Raw genomic sequence first — 20,816 nt, 5'->3', positions numbered from 1 at the left:
CACATAATGGAGGTGCCTACGAGCCATATACTTCATTCAGGCCACCTTATGGCAGCACGTTGCAAAGACACTCAGATGGTTAGTTATGCCACCGTGCGCTATCCGTGCACCGTGCCACGGCGCGTACTGACCAGAAGCGGCACGCCATCTGAACCTTCCCGTTCTTCTCGACGCTCTTGACGTGCACCTCGGGCTCCAGGAGCACGGTGGACGGAGGAACCAGGCGGCGTTCGCAGCTGCCTTCGGCCAGCCTGGTATGCACACCTGCGCGCACAGGACGTAGATGACTTTGTTTGCTGCAAAGTCACCTCGATACCTGGTTTGCTGCGCTCTCACCGTCTTGGCAATGTAGACAACACTACCGAAGACTTGCTAAGAGAATGGCCATTGACGCCTCCGAGCTGTCGTTTCTGCCATCGCAAGGTATCTTTGTATATATACGGCTCCTTCATGTAGACCGTCGTGCAGGTTTCGGTAATCATGATAGGCCTTGCATATTTTCTACTACAGTGGAATCGGTTAAGTCGAACACTATGGCAGAGTCCTTCAATGGACTGGGACTATGGTTAAGACGAACAACATTTTTGCCCTCTTGTAGCGTCCACAATGCAAAAGACCTTCGATTAAGACGAATTTCTGATAATACGAACAAATTTTACGGTCCTTCTACGGTAGTCAACTGTATTTTTTTAGCCAGGATAGTGTAGCTAGTTCTTGTCGTTTAAGCTCGGTGCTCTGACTCATTCTTTTCGTTTGTGCTATTGTAAGCTATAGGCACTGGGATCCGAAGCTATAGCTTTTGCAGCTTGAGCCTGGAGACTTTCAGAAGTGGTCTCGCTTCGCAGCTCTGTAATGTCATGTTGCCGGTAAAACTTCAATTGAGGACGACTCAGCGAGCAATTGAACGGAAGATGATAGGTGTAACATCGAGGGACATGAAGAGAGCGGAGTGGGTCAGGGAACAAACGCGTGTTAAGGACATATTAGTGGAAATTAAGAAGAAGAAATGGCACGGGCAGGGCATGTAATGCGAAGGCAAAATAACCGTTGGTCATTAAGGGTAACAGAGTGGATCTCTGGAGAAGGCAGGCGTGGCAGGGGGCGGCAGAAAGTTAAATGGGCAGATGAGATCAAGAAGTTTGCGGGGATACATTGGTCGCAGTTAGCACAGGACCGGGATAATTGGAGATCCATGGGAGAGGCCTTTGCCCTGCAGGGGGCGTAGATAGGCTGCTGGTGATGATGATGATCTCATGACTTATCAGGGATGATTTGGGCAGTGGAAAGACAATGAAAGGTGGGAAGGCGTAAAGGCCGGAAAGTAAGACTTATGAACGTGGCGAACATGAAAAAAAAAAAAAAACAACGGCAACAAAAAACAAGATGACCGACGAGCAGCCAGTCAGTGAGCGGAACGCGCGTTTCCAACGGTCCTACCCCAGCAGGTTGAACAACCACCGCTCTTATAACGATATATTGGCGCTGTGCAGAGTAACAGCAAACCCTAGGTCGACGCCAGGCCCGCGTCGCGGCGAGTACAAACCGTCGTTTTGCAGGCAACAATAAAGTTATACCTAACCTAACCTTAGATCACTAGCTGTTTTCGGCTGTCTTCAGTCCTGATGCATCCCCGAGTCAACGAACCTGCCCGAAAACCTTGAACGTCTTGTAATATGACATGTAATTGCATGTAAGAAATCTCGTACTCTCTCCCTCCCTCTCTCATCTACTTTTTCCTAATTCTGTCTAATTGTCGTCTGATCTTCCCCCACGCATCGGCACGGACCAAGGGCTTCCGGATAAGTAACCCTCCCCACCATTACTTGACCGATGTTTTCGTGTAACGCAATTGGCAGCTTTCAGCAATCAGTGGTAGAGGAGAACGATGATGATGATGATGATGCTGGTGACAGTCGCATTCTTTGGAGTACAATGACGCAGTGCGCATAATGTTAAGCTGGTTGATTTCCCTGCTTTTTCTTCCGCTTTCTCCATCCTCCTCCTCCTGCAGTGAGAGTAAAACCATATGTCTGCGCTCACACTCACCGAAAAGCGTCAGCAACACCGAAAACGGAATCCAGGTCGCCATACTGATAGCACAGCACGAACACGAAGTAAATTTTGCTGCCTGAAGTCGCGTGCGCGAAACGTTCGAAAATGTCGCGGACTGCAATTGGCAAACTGATGTTTTTTAGCGGTACACGTGTCAGCATACTGCGCTGTTGCTGCTGTCGTTTTCCCTACCTCGTGGCACATACCCACGTGGGGGATTGGCTAAAAGGTGGCGCGCAACCACCCGCAACGAGTTTCCTCAACCACATATGCACGTTATCTAATTTGGGTGATTAATTAAATATTAATTTGTTAGCCTGCGTGTCATTGCTGTCAGATTTTGCGGCTCTGTTTTCATCTGGCGCTCTTGAAGTTGGCGCCTCAAATTAAAATTTCATCGAAATTTTACTGCGGTTCAGTTCTCACTTACGGCTCGATTAAAAAAAGATTCCAGACTGGTCGCTGGTCATTACGCGTCAAGTAATTAGTGTAGAAATTACATAACCGGCCTCGGGAAACCGTGCAACAGTAACCGAACCAATCGAAACTGCGCCGAACTACTGTACCGTAACCGAAACTCATTTCTTCCATTTGTGCCGAAACCACTGCCGAAACCACTGCCGAAACCGCAAATCGTGTCCCTAGCGGCGAGTGAATAACAACCACATTTTTCCTGCGGCACTTCAATCTAACATAAAATATATTAATAAAACCTACACAATTTTTCTTACAAAAAATAGGGCAAGAAAATTTCAAGGATTGTGTACGATCGACGTAGATGCGTAGCAGACGGCAGGCGGAGTAGTGCCCGCAGCCAGCATGGCGGCTCTCCACGGAGATTTCGAACTCTGGCTCTCCGACAAGCTTCGAGTCTTAAACATCGATCCCGATGTTTTCGGGAGCTACATTACAGGCATACTCGAAGGAACCGAGACAGAAGATGAGAAGGCCGAGGCCCTCCAAGGCATCCTCACGGAAGTTTGCGTACGGATAACACGTTCTGCGCGAGATTGAATTATTGAGAGAATCTGCTCTTGGGCTCGCCAGACGTCTTACCTGCTCGTTTCTCTGTCGACAGGAGGACGCTATATCCGACGTGAAGGACGAAATATTCAGCAAGTGGTCGGAATACAACAACAAACCCGCCGAAGGGGACGTGCGGGTGAACGAACAAGGTAGCATGTGCGACCGACGGCGGCATGGTGTTGGTCTGATCTCTGCATGTGTCTGGCTGCGGTGTGCTGACGTGCGTTGCTGTTTCGTTCTACCCAGGCCAGTACAACGTCGAAGCGAAGCTAGTGAGTCTCATGGAGGAGCAAGCCAAGTCGGTTGTGGCGGAGAAGAACCTGTCTGTCGAGGAGCAAAAGCTTCGGCAGGCCATTCTCGCCCAGTACGGCGAAGTCTCCGATGGGGAAGAGTGAGTTCGTACAGTGCGTGCCGGTCTAGGGTTGCATGGGCTCGCATTTTAAAAATGTAAAAAAACTTTTGTTTTAGTAATGGGTCCTATGAGAACTTGAGCGAGAAGACGGAGAAGGAATTCAAGGCTTTAGAGCAGTTTTTAGTATATGAATAAATAACTTTCTCGTCACAATATTCGTTGGCTGTACGCATGTTACGTGAAACTCCGGCGCAGCAAAACCTCCTAGGAGGTCATGATGTATTGAATTTGTGCTGATTTCTATTTGTATCTTGGCGGTAATTGCTTGCGTATTATGACAAAGTTTAATTACAAGAACTATTTTTCTCAACAATTTTTTAGACAATTTTTCCCGCTGAATTATGTACATTTAGTAGTGAAGCTCTAGAAAAACGTTACAATTTATTTTTGTCTGTTGTAAAATGGTAGCAGACATTAGCCTAGTTCATAAAAATGTCAGAAAGTGTTTGGTCAGTAGTGTTGAACTTGAAGCATATGGTCCTTCAGGGAAGTGGTTGTCAAGCCATCAACAGAATCTGTGGCTCCCGTGGCATCTGCATCTGCTGGAGCTACCCCGAAGGAGCACTACGTGCCAAAATGTATCCTTCTGTACTTGTGCTAGCTAAGAGTTAAAAAGTATTTCCTCACTTTGTGAGTTATCTGCACGCTTGATAGTTTGCTCAATATGTTGCTATAGCTCGCATGACCTGTCATACATTCAACGTCTTCTCAAAGGCAAACTGGAGAATTATGTTTTCTCTCGTTCACAGCAAAGCCCAGTCGGCAGAAAGTGCATGCACACAGTCATTAGCAGCACTCGCATCTGACTATTAACCATGCATAGTTAATTATCAGGCCGCTATTCTGGCCATTCCTTACACAAAAGCACCAATTTTACACAGGCATCAAGAAGACATCTCCACTGTCGACTATTTCGCCAGGTTGCTCCAGTTATTCCGAAACTGCTGTAGGAATCATTGCCTAAGCATCAAAAACATTACTGAGGATGTGGTCATCATGCCACCACTAATAATTCTGTCCAATCTTCTTGCTCCGCTGATGCGTGTTTTTTGCAGATGTGAATTTTTATACCTCAGAAAAAGTCTGTATCACAGTTAGAACAGGGCACATCTAGAAACTCTCACACGTCTTTGTGATATTTAAATTATTGCCACATGACAGCGAAAGCAAAGGCAATGCCGCTTACCAAAACATGTAGAGGGGTATCTTGGTAAAACTGGCTTCGCTGCAAACCACACTGTGTCTTGCATCCTCAATCGTAAAGGGTGCTACTAACAGGCTTCACTGCAGAGGTTTGTCTGTGGCAAAGTGTCGGTGACCTGCTCCTGTCATTGCATGCGTTTATGGTGGAGTTAGGAGTAGGATTTTTAAACCTCACTGAGCTTTCAGGCCACCCGCCCGTTGCGAAAAGCCCGTTCATTTTGCCTTGACCCGGAGACGCGACAGTGCTTGCGAGGAACACCAACGCCGAGACGGTGGCGCAAGCCGAGAAGGAGAAGCGGGAGCACAGCAAGCAGGAGCACGAGCGCAAGAAGGCCCAGGACAAGCTGAACCGCGAGAAGCAGAAGCAGCAGGCACAGGAGCGCAAGGATAAAGAGCGCAAACGCACCCAGAAGGGCGAACGGCGCCGGTAGCACCCCCCGTGCATCCCCCCTACACCATCACCCTTCCCCTTGTGACCCCCCCCAACCTGCGCCCTTCTCGTAAAAGCCACGTTGTGAGGAACAGAACAGGTGCTAGGTATGCGCTTTCGGCACTCGGAGGATTGTTAAGGCCCACAGTGAACATGCACTGGGTGTACTGTGAGTGCAGTGTGTAGTGCTTCGCATCCAATGCGAGTGCAGTCCCAGAACTAGTGATTGCAGCTACCTTTGTGTTTCGTCGTCCCAACCATAAGCTGTTGAGCATCGCAACCGGGCAGATTAAAGGTAGCACTGTGGCAAACTGCATTGAAGTGTAGTTGCCAGAAAAAAGGAAGCTTCGGTGAATACCAGAGAAAAATAGAGCTTCGGAGAATGCGTACAGCTGGTCAGTGGAGATGAGGTTGCACACTTGCATGGCCCCAAACAAGCTATACTGCGCCTCTAGGCTTCATTGGATCAACTGAGTGGATGCTTCACTTGGTGATGCCACCTTCTTTCTCTTTCTTCTTCTTTTTTTTTTTTTTTTCCAACACTTTTCTTCAAGTATAGCTGTACTTGAGGAACCAGGATAACATTTGTGGTATAGCCTGTGTCCTCAAAAGGCTGGATTAAAAAATGTCGCAATAACTGGTGGCAGACTAAAATGCTCCAAAAACAAACGAGGCTCTATGATTCTTGTCTTTCCAAATTTAATAAGCCATTTAATGCCGACTCTGCTTGACGCACATGGATGGATCTGGCCGAAGTACTCTTCTGCAACACTGGGGCTCCCTTCCTTTCTCCGTCCTAAGTGGCAGAACTGCCAGGAAGGTTTCGCTTCACAACAGCATAGTCTTTTCGTGGCAGCTGCACAGGGGCTGCCTCCAAGACAGTGAATGGTTGTTTGCTGCAGTGCAAATTGCCCACCGAACCCCTGCGCATTTAATCTCGCAAATTGTGCAGCGTTGCGTGGATGAATGCACCTTTTCTGCATGCGCGCCACCATTCCCCATCTTGTAAAGGCCATGTTGTGCATCCACACCAACATAACTTTGGTTTTGACAATGTGTTTAATGTACAGACTTCCTGCGAAAACTTCACATTAATGTAGTTTTCGTGAACATGAAAATTAAAAACTGGTGCTCCTTCGTGTTTACGTGTCAGGCACAAGGTTGAATACATGCGCAACACTTGGTGTCTAGCCACAAGGCTGGCATGTCATCCTAATGTCCTGTCTCATTGCTGTAGAGAAATCCGAGTCATTGTGATCGTTGCAGCGTGGCACAGGCGTTTTTGTGTGTGTGTGTGTCATACTGTTTGCTTAGTTATTTCTTATCAATGCACTGTGGTGTAGTTCACATTTACGTCTAGGTCTGTGATGCAAAACGCTTGCTTAGTGGGTTTGAGTAATAGGCATAAGCTTTTTTGTTTTTCAGGTGAAAAATGTGCATGAGCTTCAGGCTTTTTTTTTTTTCGTTTTCACGTTTTTCTGTTTTTGGCCATGACTGAACATATTCTGGAAGAAAATTTCTACTGGGTGGCAGTGCATTGAAGGTTCCTAGAAAATATTCCAAGGCAGTATTTTCGTTGTGCAAAGTATTGATGATGAAATGGTCCTCACGTAAATCAGTGATTTCTTTGTGTCCACAGATGAACTCCTCTATGCTTGTTGAATTGTGCTTGTTCTAGATAAGAAATGCTATCAGTGTTATTGATGATGGTGTAATGATGTCACACTAGTGATTATACTTTTTGCTTCTTAGGTAACTTGCCTTTTTGCGCGTTGAGGAGCGTGCGGTATTAAAGCAAAACCAAAGGAAGCAGCTTCAGGGGAAAAAATAAGAAAAAAGAAAATCAAGGAATGGATGCAGCTGTGAAAGAAATTTCGTGATTACAAAAAAATTGCAAAAAGTGCTGAATTTCAGAACTAGTTATAGCTGGCCAGGGCGCTGCCCACAGCAGGCGGGCAATATGCTCATAATGTGCTGGCAGAACACTGGAGTGAATTTTTCTGACAGTTAGTTCATCCGGAATTTCTGAAGAAAACACCACATGCCCTTAGTGGCCACCTCAAAAACTACTGCATTAAAGTCAATGCCTGTTGACTCTATCTCATTCTTCAGAATTTTTATTTTCTCATTTTTCGTGATAAATATAAACATTTTCATCTGTTCAAATGCAAGCTATACGCTAAAGAAATATGTTTAATATGTTTGCTCACAATCAGTTAAATACCGAAATGCTGAATTCGAAGTGTGTTATCAAAGCTGGTATCAACGAATCAGGAAGCTAGATGGCACTGGAAAAGCGACAGTGTTGAACACTTTGGGAGAAAATGCATTGATCGGGCAGAAACTCGTGTCCTACACATTCTAGGTTTTAATACAGTAAAGTATTTAGACAATGTTTGTAGGTTATTTCAGTTTCCCGTTAGCATACTCTGTTAGCATTGTGTTCATGTGGCGATGAATGACATTTGTGTAGAACGCTAAAAAAAAAGCAAAGCTATCCACAGAACGTTTTCTACATACAGTGCTAAGCAAAGTTTGGTCTGCTTCTTTTTGGAAAACATGCTGTTTTCAATGGCCGTGTCTATGCAGCACTGGAGTTGTTTTTTGTTTTCTGTGTCCAGAGTTGATGTAAAACATTGCTTCTCTCATGTGTGAATGACAAATATAAGAGACGGCTGAGAACGTGTATGCACGTATTGCAACAACTTTAAGCTGTAAGTAAATTCCCCGGCTACTTTCGTGACAAGAGTTTTGTTAATGCAGGCTTTTTGCTGCCTAATGGAGATATGTGTGGGCAATTTAAGGGCTGAAATTGCCTCAAAAGGGGTTCTATACAAATAAGGTGCCCAGAAATGCCAGATCTGTTGAGAAAAAACGAAAAATAGCGAGTGCCATCTGAAACCTTCAAAAAATGCAGTTATCAGATCACTAGCTGTAAGCCTGGTTATGGTTACCATCCTGTCATCATCCTTTAGAGAAATGGGTGCAGACTGGTTAGCCTGCCTGTTCTAGCCAAGTTTCTTCTCATGACACACTTGCATGTGTGGCCAACAGATGTTTGTGGGATAATGGGACATTGTTGTAAATGAACCTCATCACCCTGCCATTGGCACTTGCCTTATGGATAACTAGATTGTTGTTTGGCAATGTTGCACCCTAACAATGCTATGCAGGATCAGTTTACCAATTGAACATACTCAACTATGCTACTAAAAATAACAAAACTGGAGAAAAGCTATCACAAGCACAAGTTGAGTACATGCCAAATGCCTCATTCACTTTGCAATGCTGTAAGGTACTTAGTTTTGACATCTTTCACTTCAGTGTTATAAGTTGCTGGGCTTCTTTGAACCTCCTGAACTGAATAGGTGTTCAGATAAATTGTTAAATAGGCCGGGACAGTGCTTCGGCCCATTTCAAACGAGTGTTTCTCTCTCCTGTCGAGTGAGGTTTCACCACCCACTGATTGTCTGATGGCCAGTCTGTCTGTCTAATCGATTAATTTACAGGTCTGTTGAACCGCTAGTCACTGATAGGTTTCCTTCCATTCTGCCTGTGCTGTCTTCTGCATGATGACTTGGAGAACTTGGTGTGGGCTTTGCATTTTGCCTACACCACAAAATCTTCAAATGATACTACTGGTTAGTCTGTTCTGTCTCATTCCTGGCAACCGTACAAAAGGAAGTTGTGTCTGTGCTCATGTAGGTTCTTCCGTTTGTTTTGTATGCCTCAGTTAATGCTGATAACTTATCCAACCCCCCCCTTCTCTGTTTCCTCCATTTTTGTGATCTCGTTGACCTCTGTTGTTTGTCTGCCGCTGTGCTTAAAAATTTTTGCCATGTTTTCCTTGTGTCTTTGGTAAAAGGAGACCTAGACACCGAAAGAGAATTGTCAGGCACCAGTGGCCATTATGTGGTCACTTTTAACTCCCAGAGTACTTGTTCAGCCGCCGTCCGTTGCTGAGAAGTGAAAGTATCTTGCAGTGTTGTAATGGCAGTGAAATCGGCTTTGCAAGTTCATGTGCGGTGACAAACTAAGTCATAGGTTACTGTGTGGCTGGGACTTCGGGGTGGCTTTATTTATGCTCACTGGCCTTAGTAACTTTGCCATACTGTTTCTCTGTTCTGGGGTGGAACGGGTGTTTTTGAGGTCACCATAGAAGAGTATTGGTTGGCTAACATGGGAGTGTAGCTACCGAAGCATTAAAATACTCTTGCGATTAATTGGCAAAGGTGTGTTCGGTGAATGTTATACTGAGTAATATGCAAGTTCAATGTAGATTCTGCAACTAACTGGGCAAACCTGTGGACGTGTGCTGGTTGCAGCTAATAGAGGAAGAAACTGTATGCTTATTAGTTGCAAGGAAGTTGGAAGGATTACAGTCTGGCTGGAAGGGCGTAGGAGTCAAGTGCCCTCTGTAGTCTAGCACTAACACTCAGTGTACAAGGTCACTTCCAGTGTTGTGGCAACGAGCGTTTTTCATGTCTAGAGAGGTGTAGTTGTATTTATCTACGTACGCGATACAGCGCCCAGTGTGCCACTGTGCAGTTCCAGTGTGTCATCGATAAAGGATGAACGTAGTGGTGCTCTTGTGAAATGGAAATGAATCCCAAGACCTTGTTAAACTGTGCCTGGCAGGGGCATTGGGGGGGAACAGTAAACCATGTTGAGACTGCCAACTCAGGGAGATATCACATCAGTATTTTGTAAGGGAAACTTAGTTTGTAACGAGTTTTTTTTAATACCCGAACGGCGCATGCCTCCCTTTTTTATTAAAAAATTCTCCCTCTCTCTAACTCTTTATTGTGTACATGGTGTTCACCAGCCATTAATGAACAAATCGATAAACTGTCTACTCTGCTCGCTGTTTTTCTTGTTCCCATTAGCCAACATATAGAATCTCCCTTTAGATGTGCAATGCACTACGATAGTACCGCATTTAAGATGACCTTTTGTTCACTACATTTACATGATATGGCTGGCTGAATTTCCTAGCAAGGAAAATTTTGAGTCCTGATAATTGCTGCAAGATGGGAGAAATTCACAGCCAATTCACTGACTAGCGCTACCACTTAGCATTTAAAAACAGATGCAGAGAGTTTCTTTTGCTAAAAAAAAATGCAAACAGTGTCGCTTAGCCTAGTAACCAGATGTGGTCATTCACGTTGAGCTCCTGCGTGGCAAAGCCTGCGTGCCGGATTTGTGGGACAAGTGCGAAACGCTTGCACCGGGACGTGTGACATTGCTTTGCCATTGATTTTGTGATATTCTCTTTGAGAGGCATTTCTGTACTATAAACTGAAGTTGCGCACTGCTGCTACCCGTTGTACTGCATGCCACCTGCCCTTACTCAATAAATGTTGCTTCAAGTTGTGCATATTTATTAAGAGACTGTGGAAAAAAGTTGCAAGTAATAAAGAGTCCCTACTGGTTGTGACAATGGCACACGTTTTTATTCCCACTTGCGCAGGGACGTTCACACAGACACGCAACAGGACTGCGTAACCTACAGAGGTTAAAATAAATAGAATACTGCTGGCACTTCAGACTTTACAAGTAAAATGCGCACAAGTAAATGCATGCATCGAAAGTGTACATAGTCGAATATATAAGGTATACGTAGAAATTATTCAGGTTGTAAAAATGAGAATATGGCAGTCTTGAGGAGTATCACAACTGAGCCGCTTGAGTGCGTAAAATAGTTTACACACCCTGTGAGCCAGCGGTTGGCAGCACTGCATCTATCTAAATATATCCGCGCAGTATAAAAATGATTGCAGTAAATGTGCCTAGACCAGCAACTATTTCACGGTTTGGTTCTTGTAGTAATACCACTGCTGCGAACTCTCTCTCGGCAGTCTAGTACTGTAGTCCAAGTATAAAGGAACAGGAAATACTATTCGGTAAATGCAGCTGGTATAAAGTGCAATTACGTCAAAAAAGTTTGATGAATACCCTGGATATACCTCGTTTAAAAAAAGGCTATTCACTAACCTAATTCATAAAAAAGACGCTTCATAGTTTGTTGTTGGCACTGGCATTTTGCAAGCCGGCTAAAAACGGCCGTCCTCCTGCAGCTGGTCCAAGCCACGTTTTTGTTCAGATGGAGACTCGTGCTGGCTGCAGTTCCAATTCCACTGTGCATTCAAACGACACCACTTGAGGCAAGCATCTCGGGAGGCCCAGTCTGGGCTCAAACGTCGTGTAGTGGGTCGTATACTGGCCCCAAGGAACACTAATGGCAGTGTGGCGCTCAGAGCAGGACCTTGAGCCTGGGCAGGGTGAGCTTGCTGAAGTCGGTGACCTCCATGGACCGGTACTCGGCACATAGGTCGGCCAAGCTGGCCAGTGCTCCCTGGAAGTGCGACTCCTCCACGGGGGCCACTTGGAGGAAATGGTGCACGTGGGCCTGCACCCAAGGTGTTTCAGAAACAAGCCGGTGAGCAGGAGTGGTGACTGACTGCACCAAACAGGTCACATCACCAGCACATACTGATGCCGGTACTTCTGAAACTTCACCTTTCAACAGCGAAGCTGTTTGGCAATTCGTTGATTTCGGCATTTCACAAAAATCAGTATAACAGTGGAAAGAAAAGAAATCACCGGCACCAACAGTATTCGAGCCTGCGTCTGGTAGATCAACGAAGCTAGTCGGCAGTCTTACTACCTCGGCTACGACCACGAGTTAGCACCCGAGAGTCAGGCGGCGACCTCGCTACACTGCGACTCTGGGGAGAGGAATCGCACCACCTGCTCGACACAAAACACGCGATAGGGTACACGTTGCGTCTGCGGGCGACTAGTTTAAGTGTGCGCGTTCCATTAGTTCGTTCTGCTTCTTCACCATTATAGCAACGAAGCTAGAGTAAAGGTGGTTACGGCAGCGAAGAAGAAGCGAATCGGTTGCAATCATGGACTTAAACCGTCGTCATGGTCGTGAAAGTTGCGTACAGCTTCGCTACCTTCAAGTCTTGCACGTTAAGTGTGAGCTTCCTTCATTTTTTTGCTCCTTCCACAGGCAACAAACAGCGCGATGGCAATTTTTGTTTGGGCTTTGTTGCCATCACTGTAGAACCTGCCTACAAACTCTTCAGGAATGTCAAATTGATTCTGATTTGCAATTACAAGCACAGCGCACAGAAGTGGAGAGGTTTTTAATGCATTGTTTCTATGGGGACTTCGCCGGGACTTGACTAGTCTGTCGTAAAACCCAGGCTGTTGTAAAGCCTAGGCCATCGTAAAATCCAGGGACATATAACCACAGTTCCACTATGTTCTTAAAAACACAACTCGGTATGACCAGTACATGCCAATCTTATATTTTGTTCATTTCACTTTAGATTGGTAGTGCCGGACATACGAAATTGTTGCTGAAGCTTCACGTTGCTTGCACCAGTTGTGATAACGACTTTTTGCATCTAAACAAAACTGCAACTGCTAACAATTTCGTACAAGAGAGGCTGCGGCGCAGTGTAGAGATTAGCTGCTTTCAAAACCCTGTAAGCATACCTTGCGGTTGTACAGTTTGAGGAAGTCCGCACGGAGCCGGCCCAAGACACGATGGAAGGAGCTGGTGTTGGAGAGCGTCAGCAAGGAGTACGGATGCTGCACGGGTGCCACAGAGCACAGGCCTGTCTTCCAGCCATCTTGGTTCCAATGCACAAACTTGAGGACTCCTCGGATCCTGAACGAGCAGAAGATGCAAGCTGCGTTTAGTCAGGAGACAATGCTGATCACAAACATCAAAAGGAGGAGCCAATCCAACTTTAGAGAGTGTGCTCGTAGCAGCACCCTGCCCTACTTGAAGGCGCAAACGTGAACAGGAGTGGTCTTTCATACTTCAAGTTGGCTTCAAGTGCTGAGAGATGTATCAGATTCACCACCTGCACACTGCTGCGGCTCCTGCCTCTGTCCAAACAATCTTGCAGATACGAGACACACAAAAACGAGTAAAGATATGTTTGAGGCAAAGTCACGATAAAGAAGAAGGAGCACTCAATTTAAAATGCTGATTTCATTTTTTTCAATATCTATGCAACACCATGGTTATAAAGAAATGGTAGGGAAGTGCTACAGATCAATTTACACCATTTGGGCTGCTAAAATAATGTACACGTGAGTATTGTTGCATTTCTACCACTTCAAAAATACAGCCCCTGTGTCCTGGCATTGAACGCGCAACAATTAGTGCAAGGAGACGAGACTTGGGCCATTTTGCCACTCCTTTGTGCATGCAATCTTTCTGAACTTAACCTCCACAACTAATATCGCTGCAACAACCTCACTCCAAACTGGTCCCCCAAGCAACAGCGCAGCACATGTGCTCACACACTTCCGGCATGAACAGGTAAGTTAGATTGAACTGAGTACGCAGCACCACTAGCATACACAAAACTTCCAGCTAGAGCAGGTTTAGCAGAGTTTTACACTGGGTACCCAAACTTGCTGAAATTGCCACCTGAGCTTTGTGTCATCTGATCCCGAAGGGACCACAATGCCCATCCTTCCCACGGTGCATTACAAGCTAGCACAGACACCATTCACTTCCCAAAGAAACTCCGACAATCTCAGTTTGGCTTGGAGTGTGCCGCAAAGGACTGCAAAGGTTGTCTGACCAATGCTCGGTCAACATCTTGGGAGCCACGCAATGATGGAGGAGATCACCCTGCCTGTCAAGATTCCGGCGGAGGTCCGTCATGGTGACCTTCCCCCTGGCCAGCAGGCCACAGGCCAGCATGGTCCCTCCTCTGACGTCACACTCTACCAGCTGGTGGTGCGGACTGAAGGCATCCGTGAACATCTGGTCCAGTCTGGCCGGTGGGGAGGGGGGTGGGGGGTGGGGGGGCAGATCGCAAGCGACCATTTTAACCACAGTTAGCGAGCTCGTGTGGTGTGAACACCACTTAGAAATCTAAATAAAAACAATATTTTACACTTTTGTGCTTCATTTCAAACAAAATTCGGCATGAGCGTAATGAGCTAGAAAGTAAAAAACACAATGCTAGCTACGGTAAAAAAAGTAACAGGTCGCCACATCTGCACAAAGTAAAGCACAACAAAAATCGGTTGCTTATCATCCCACAATTTGTGTTTTGCAAACAAGTCATGTTTTGTAAACCATTCTGAACAGGTAATAAGCATTCAGAAATTATAATGATAATTTTTGACCTGAGGCTTGAATGTTGCTTCAGTTACGCTGTTTTATAAAGTTGAACATCTATTTAATGGGCTGACCAAGATTTCCAAATTATTTTGTTAAATCGAGAACTTCATAAAAACAAGAAAGCATTAAGCCTACGTGCAAATATGCGGGTAATCTGCATTTGTTAATTCAGGAAATTCTTAAAATCCAGTCTCGTAAAATCTGGGTACCCCTGTACTGTATGTCACTACACCTGCTTTCACCACCCCTTGTGCTGGGTTAGTAACGATAAATAATTGAATCATTATATACACAAAATAATATAAATGAATAACTGTAAATGATAAACAATATGTAAATAAATAAATGTTAACGTAAATTAAGTGTTCTAATTATATAGTAAATAAATAATTAAATAACTAGATAATAAATTATTTACTAAATAAATTATTAAACATGCAAATGTAAATAAATGAAATAAATAAGCTAATAAGTAAACCAATAAGGAGCAATGTGAGACTAACTTTCGGGGTGGCAGGTTGACGTCGAGAAGCGAGTAGAGCGGTGTGATGCTGGACACCAGAAAGTGCAGCTTGGGGTGCGGAACCAGGTTGGTGCAGATGTCGTTGAGGTCCACGTTGAGCTCGCCCGAAAAGCGCACCGAACTGCAAGAACACATGCGCCCCCCCGCCCATTGAGCCTCCCCCAAGTTGCACATAAAGCCCCGCTGATCAATCTCCATATGAAGGTGCTTCATCACAGAATATTGGGCTTGTCACAGGCAGCTTGGTGCCTCACATCATATAGCACTTGCTGTCATCACACTCGCAGATGACTCACATCAAACTGTTCTCGCTGAGGCAAAATAAAGTTTATGTTCATGGCACTCGAAACCTTGCAGAGCTTAAAAACAACACTGGGAAGACAGGTTTTTTTCACCTTGATACCTTCAAATTGTTTGGAGTTACACTGTACTTTGTGATCACCTACTTCTCAGTTCGTGTGTCACTGAGGCTGCAGATCATTTAAATCTATGAAGATATTAAACAAAAATCGAGATACCAGGAAAGTTAAAGCCTTGGGCTCGTGAGAATTGAACACACTTATTCTTTACAAGCAACAAGTACTGGGCCAGCCAGCACTATCGGCCACAAACAAAGCAAACATTTAGGCCGTGTCTTTTGGGGTGTTGATCAAAGCATGACTAATGTCAGTCCCAGCACTTGGTAACCCCAGTATGCTATTAAAATTTTCAAATGTGCATTGAACCATCTGTTGACCTCGCATGGTTAGCTGCACAAGCAACAATTAAAATAACTCAGTGTCCAGAGTGCCGTCCAATGTCATTCGAACCTTTGGGACTAGGCTAGCACCGTGCTAAGCGTCTGCCATTTTGGTGTAGAAGTTTCGTCTTGGCTTGCTGATACCAAGGGCAGTGGTTTGAGCCCGGCTCTTGTCTTCTTTGTTTCTTTCGACATCTTTAGTAGTTTAAATTACAATAGTCATGGCTTATGTTAGTTTTGGGGGCTTTAAGTGGGGACACTGCTCTTATAACAACTTTGTGAAACTTCCCAGTCATGCTGCGTTTTTTATCAGTGATTTCAAATGTGCCTTTATTTTTTGAGTCAGTCAATTAGTTCCCAAGATAATTGGAGATAATTAGTCACTTTTGGAGGAACAATAGACAAAAAAGTGCTAGTCATACAAGTGAAATCTTTTTTTTGTTTTACAACACTAAGAACTCTGGTGAATGCAATAAGGGAAGCGGTTTTTTGATGCACCGCTTGGAACTCATTTTACAGCTCATTGAACTTTGGTGAAACCAGTGGCAAGGAACCATTTTGAATGCCAATTTCAAACAGGAAAGTTGAACGAGCTGTAAAATTAGTACCAAGCGGTATCTCAAAAAACCAATTCTCTTATTGCATTCACCAAGGTTCATAGTAATTGGAAATATAAAGATTACAGTTTTATGACTAACACTTTTTTGTCTATTGTTCTGCAAAAAATGACTATCCCTAATTATCTTGGGAAATAATTTACTGACTCAAAAAATAATGCCATATTTGAAATCAGTGGTAAAAAAGCAGCAAAAAAAGCAAGACTGGCAAGTTTCCCAGAGTTTACTTAAAAATTAAAAGAAATTGTTTTAAGAGCCATGTCCTCCCTTATCTGATTGCTTTCTGGTGAGGCAAGGTGAGGATAGGTTAGTTTAGGTTAGGTTAGGCTAGAGTGAGCAAAGTAGGGCCAAATGCAAAGTTATGTTTATCATTTTTTTTTTTTTCCGGAGCTCCGGTGGACATCGCTGAGTGAGGGGCTTATGGTGCCGTCGGACAGCCTTAAAATCAAATCTGCTCCATGAAAGTAGCGCTTTGTCAAGGAAAGTGTGTGAACAGTGGCCCACCTTGTGAGGTTGAGCAAAAGGTTGGCCACGATGTTGTTCATCTGGTCGAAAGGCCTGGCCTTCTGTCCCAGCACACAGCCCTTGCTGCTGGCGATGGACTGCTTTGTGTTGGCTTCCGCCCTGATGATGCGATCGCAGATGCTGATCAGGGCCTGAAACACGGAGGGACCCCAACACTTCCTCGTGTAGGCATAGGCACGACCAACTTCGGCAAACCATCCTTGCAGACGCTCACCTCGTTTTCTATGGGACAGGAGAAATCGGCAAACTCCGTAATCTTCGACAGCGCAAACACGGTGTTGTACGGTGACGTCACAACATCGTCCATCGAAGAGGGGAACACTGGCACCGAAAATCTGCAACCAACAAAAATGCACAAATAAGCTTATGCTAGAATAAAATCAAACATGCTACAGCAAACGTCTGTCTCCTTTATGCTCCCCCCAGAAGAGCTAAAGCATGTTTAATACCCACCGATGCATTTTTTTTTGGTGTTTCCAAAATTTGTGGCCAGAACATTACCGAAGAAGACTACTCTTTAAAAATATGCTGCAAGGAAGGACCTACAATTTATAGCTTAAAATAAAAGTTCTGGCAATCATGCACGTACATATCTCTTGCAAAGAGAAAACCACCCGCAATTATCCAAAAACCAGCACCTGAAGACCTTTGGAAATTCTTCGCTCAGCATTTCAAGAACAGCCGTTCCCAGTCCGGAGCCAGTTCCTGAAAGAGTGATTAGATGACTTCAGGGGACTGGAGTTTAGGGGATGAACAGGAAAGTGCAGGCGTGATAGCCCTAAGAAAATATGTGCAGAGACAAGAAACAAATGCAGCACAACACCAACATATGAACTGAAATCCAAAACAGCACAAAAAGACGGGACAAGAAACAATGGCACACAGCGCTGGTTTGTTGTTTCTTGTCCCTTTCTTTGCGCTGTTTTAAATTTCACTTAGTATGCACCAACTAGCCCAAACCCCCGTTCCAACCCAACATATGAAGCAAGACACGAACTACGATATTATGCTTCATGTAGGTTAATAATGTATGGCATGGTTCAGTCCTCCTTAGAAGTTATTTTTTAATTACTCTTCCTGCATGGAGCAGTGGGTGGAGCTGCTGACCAGCTCCGACCTTCCACGCCAGCAACGATTGGTGGAGAGGGCACGGATGGCCAGCATAGCCCAAGGCATCCCAGACTAAGGAAGCCTCCCACAGGGCGGGTGCCCTAACATCACCACCTGCTCTCCAATAAAGTTTATTCATCATCATCATCTTCTTCTTCCTGCACCTCATTATTTCGGTTACAAAATGTGATGATTTCATTTGCATGTAAGAAAAACCTTGCAATTTGTGTGCTCAAATTGAAATTACAAACTGCACCACATAATTATGGATACATCGGTGCGAGCTGGTTTTGTAGATTGTTGATGAAATCAGGCAGTCTATGTAAGTCACTGGGAGCAGCTGATACTCAAACTAAAGCACTAACAGACTGCTGTGCTACTACATGGTGTAGTAATAGCCTGTTGGTACTAGATTTTTTTAGCATTAACACCATCACCTGGACAATTTTCTGAACACCACCAGATGGTCAGCGAAATGCCACATAAGTGCCACTTTGAAACAGAACACAGTCTTGTTGTATACTGTTGGCATTAAAAGTCAGTTTCACTGGTGTCGTCACCAGTGCTATTAGACAACCAGACATCAGTAGCATGTCTTCAGGCAAGTGCCTTGAAAGCAACATAACATGTATCAACAAATATGGGATGCTAGGTCACAAGATGACAGCAGAAATAATTTTGGGTTTAGCAGCCGTAGAGTAATTAATTACACACTGCTTGAACAAAGTGATCAATTAGATTAGGTTGAACAGATAACACAGATAGGGCCCTCACCGCCGCCCAGCGAGTGAAGGAGGAAAAAATTCTGCAGGCAGTCGCAGAGCTCGGCCTCCATGCGGACGCGTTCGGCAATCTTGTCCCGGTACTTTGTGCCGTACTCGTGGAAGCCGACAGCCCTGCAACCAGAGGCGTCAAGCAGTCGGTAAACTGGCACGCCGACGAGGGGTAACAATGCCTCTTACCAATTGTTCCCAGAGCCCGAAACGTCGGTTATGAACTGGTGGTTGCTAAGCATGTTTCCGAAGGGCGTACGCCGGATGGAATTGATGACCCCTTCCTCCATGTCAACCATGACTGCCTTGAAAGTTGGCAAGAAAAGGGAAAACAATTTGGCTTGTCGAGCAAGGTTTGTGCATCCCAAACCCTCTTAATGGCCACTTGCTTAAGTTGTAGTTCTTCTAATTTGACTTTTCGTTCAAACTCGGCTGCACTGAAAGGTCCCAGGCGGCCTCTCCCTATTGCTGTGTAAGAGAAAGTGTGCTAGTTCAAACATGGAAGCAATCGTGTCGGAAATTAGACCTCCACTGTCGCGGTTAAGTCTGGTCTGTTATGTCCACCTAACCACTCAGATTATTCACCACGAACTCGAGGAGTAATCAGATGGCACGACCGCCTTTCTTAAAACAAGACATTAAGTTGTTACACTTCGACTTTTCCTGCCCAATGGAACTTCTGCAGAATAGTGCTTTTTCGTTTCAGTGAGAAGCTGAAGCCCCGTCAATGCCTTCATTGGCGCTGACATTGTAAGCGCATCAGTTCCCACCCATTGCCTGATGCCGAGGCAGTGACGATTTAAGAGTGAGGGACCAAAAAATGCTGCACATCATTTCTGGCAATAAAAAGGGCTTGAATTCGTTTGTTCTGCCATCATTAGACTATTTGATCAAATGTGACGGCTGTGGACGGGTAGAATTCGTGGGCATTGACTACATCAAACTGCCAAGACAGCAGCATTTCAGTGGTGCTGTGATCAACCATGCTACGTGCTACACTTCTGCTAATCGAAGTAGAGTGCGTTTTAATGGGGTTCTACAGAAATGGAGTAGGGATTCACTGAAGAACACCTGTTCCTCCTTTTGACATATTTTGCTTTTTTTCCTCCTCTCTCTAGATCTCTTTCCCAGTTCCCCAATTGAAAAGAGTGGGTTAAGTGTCTCTCGATCTTTACTCATGTGTTTCCTCAACATAACGAGCAAGCACAGCGGTATCTTATGAGGAATAAGGGAGCAATTAGGTCTCTACATGCACATCAATTATATGTCAGGTCAATATTACTGCCACTTACCCTGGCTCTGAGCTCCTCCTTGGAATTTTGGGCCATGCGGAAGAAGTTCCACACGGCGGTGTCGCTCGTCTGGAAAAAAAGACAACAATAAAGAGAAGTTACAAGAACGTGTCACAGCATCGAGCAACGCAAAGTCAAATGTAGGGTTCACAACAAACATCTCCTCACAGTTCCATCACCAAGCTGTGTATGCTCGCGGAGAGCCAAGTCCCAGAAGCGACAGCCAATTTGGTTTCCACACTGGCCAACTGCAAAACACGGGTCAGGTTGTACAGCCGAGAAATCACAAAAACAAAGCACCGATATCATTCGGTGGTGAATGGCTCACCTTGCACGACTATGGACTGTGTCATATTATCGCGGCACCGCTCACGGCAGTGCTCAAACGCGCGAGTCTTTTGGGCGAAGCGGACATCAGGCAGGAGGATGCACAAGCTAAAGCTGTAGCCGTTATTTCAGCCTGTCTGTGAACGTGTTTTAAAACTCCGCACGCGACCGATTCCGTGCGTTCACGATCAAAAAGGGGTAACAAAACATAAACAATTAAAACCAGCGCGCTTGGACATCAGTATAGAAAGCGAACGCACAGATTGCGGAAAACCACTCTTTCACGACGAAGAAGAGCCGAAAGTAAACGCTGCTGTCATCATTTTCAGCTGTAGTCAGCAAATTATTTGACATAGTGACGATAAAAAAGCATTCCTAATGGCAAGTGTTACGTGCACCGTGGTTACGAAGCCGAATTTCTTCCCAGTGAAAGTCCGCGCAAAGCAAGCAGCTACGTCATCGAATAGATACCAGCAAAAAAATCTAACGATAGTGATTGGTAATGATGGTAATTTATGTGCGGCGCAGAAGCGCCTGATATAACAGAAAGAGACAACATAAACTCATAAATCCGCCATAGGCCATATCGGCTTCGCCGGCGTGCCCTGTTGCTATGGTAACTTA

The 20,816-nt window shown here is 45.0% G+C and overlaps 3 protein-coding genes across 3 annotated transcripts in view; 1 reads left to right on the top strand and 2 right to left on the bottom strand.

The window, feature by feature from the left end:
* The window catches only part of LOC144175320 (uncharacterized), a 12,281-nt gene extending 9,028 nt beyond the window's left edge, over positions 1 to 3,253 (bottom strand). Inside the window, exons 1-2 of the mRNA XM_077704402.1 lie at positions 3,109 to 3,253; positions 132 to 264 (exon numbers count right to left, since the gene is read on the bottom strand). Of these exons, the coding sequence (XP_077560528.1) occupies positions 132 to 264; positions 3,109 to 3,253 (278 nt within the window). The remainder of the gene's footprint in view (positions 1 to 131; positions 265 to 3,108) is intronic.
* On the top strand, positions 2,839 to 10,563 carry LOC144174811 (coiled-coil domain-containing protein 43). Its single transcript, XM_077703706.1, has 5 exons — positions 2,839 to 3,036; positions 3,131 to 3,227; positions 3,325 to 3,469; positions 3,977 to 4,068; positions 4,937 to 10,563. The coding sequence occupies exons 1-5, from the start codon at positions 2,872 to 2,874 to the stop codon at positions 5,122 to 5,124; spliced, it is 687 nt and encodes a 228-aa protein (XP_077559832.1). The 5' UTR covers positions 2,839 to 2,871; the 3' UTR covers positions 5,125 to 10,563.
* On the bottom strand, positions 10,552 to 20,816 carry LOC144174810 (tubulin epsilon chain-like). Its single transcript, XM_077703705.1, has 12 exons — positions 20,194 to 20,816; positions 20,034 to 20,113; positions 19,866 to 19,934; positions 18,763 to 18,878; positions 18,575 to 18,696; positions 17,329 to 17,395; positions 16,905 to 17,025; positions 16,670 to 16,821; positions 14,790 to 14,930; positions 13,793 to 13,933; positions 12,633 to 12,807; positions 10,552 to 11,532 (listed from the first exon to the last, which is right to left on the bottom strand). Exons 1-12 carry the CDS (start codon positions 20,216 to 20,218, stop codon positions 11,377 to 11,379), a joined length of 1,365 nt encoding a protein of 454 aa, XP_077559831.1. The 5' UTR covers positions 20,219 to 20,816; the 3' UTR covers positions 10,552 to 11,376.

This window comes from Haemaphysalis longicornis, unplaced genomic scaffold, assembly GCF_048455015.1.
Source record: "Haemaphysalis longicornis isolate Haplotype H1 unplaced genomic scaffold, Haemaphysalis longicornis Haplotype H1 scaffold_3, whole genome shotgun sequence".
NCBI classification, from domain to species: Eukaryota; Metazoa; Arthropoda; class Arachnida; order Ixodida; family Ixodidae; genus Haemaphysalis; species Haemaphysalis longicornis.
This window is presented reverse-complemented; position numbering and strand designations above follow the sequence as displayed.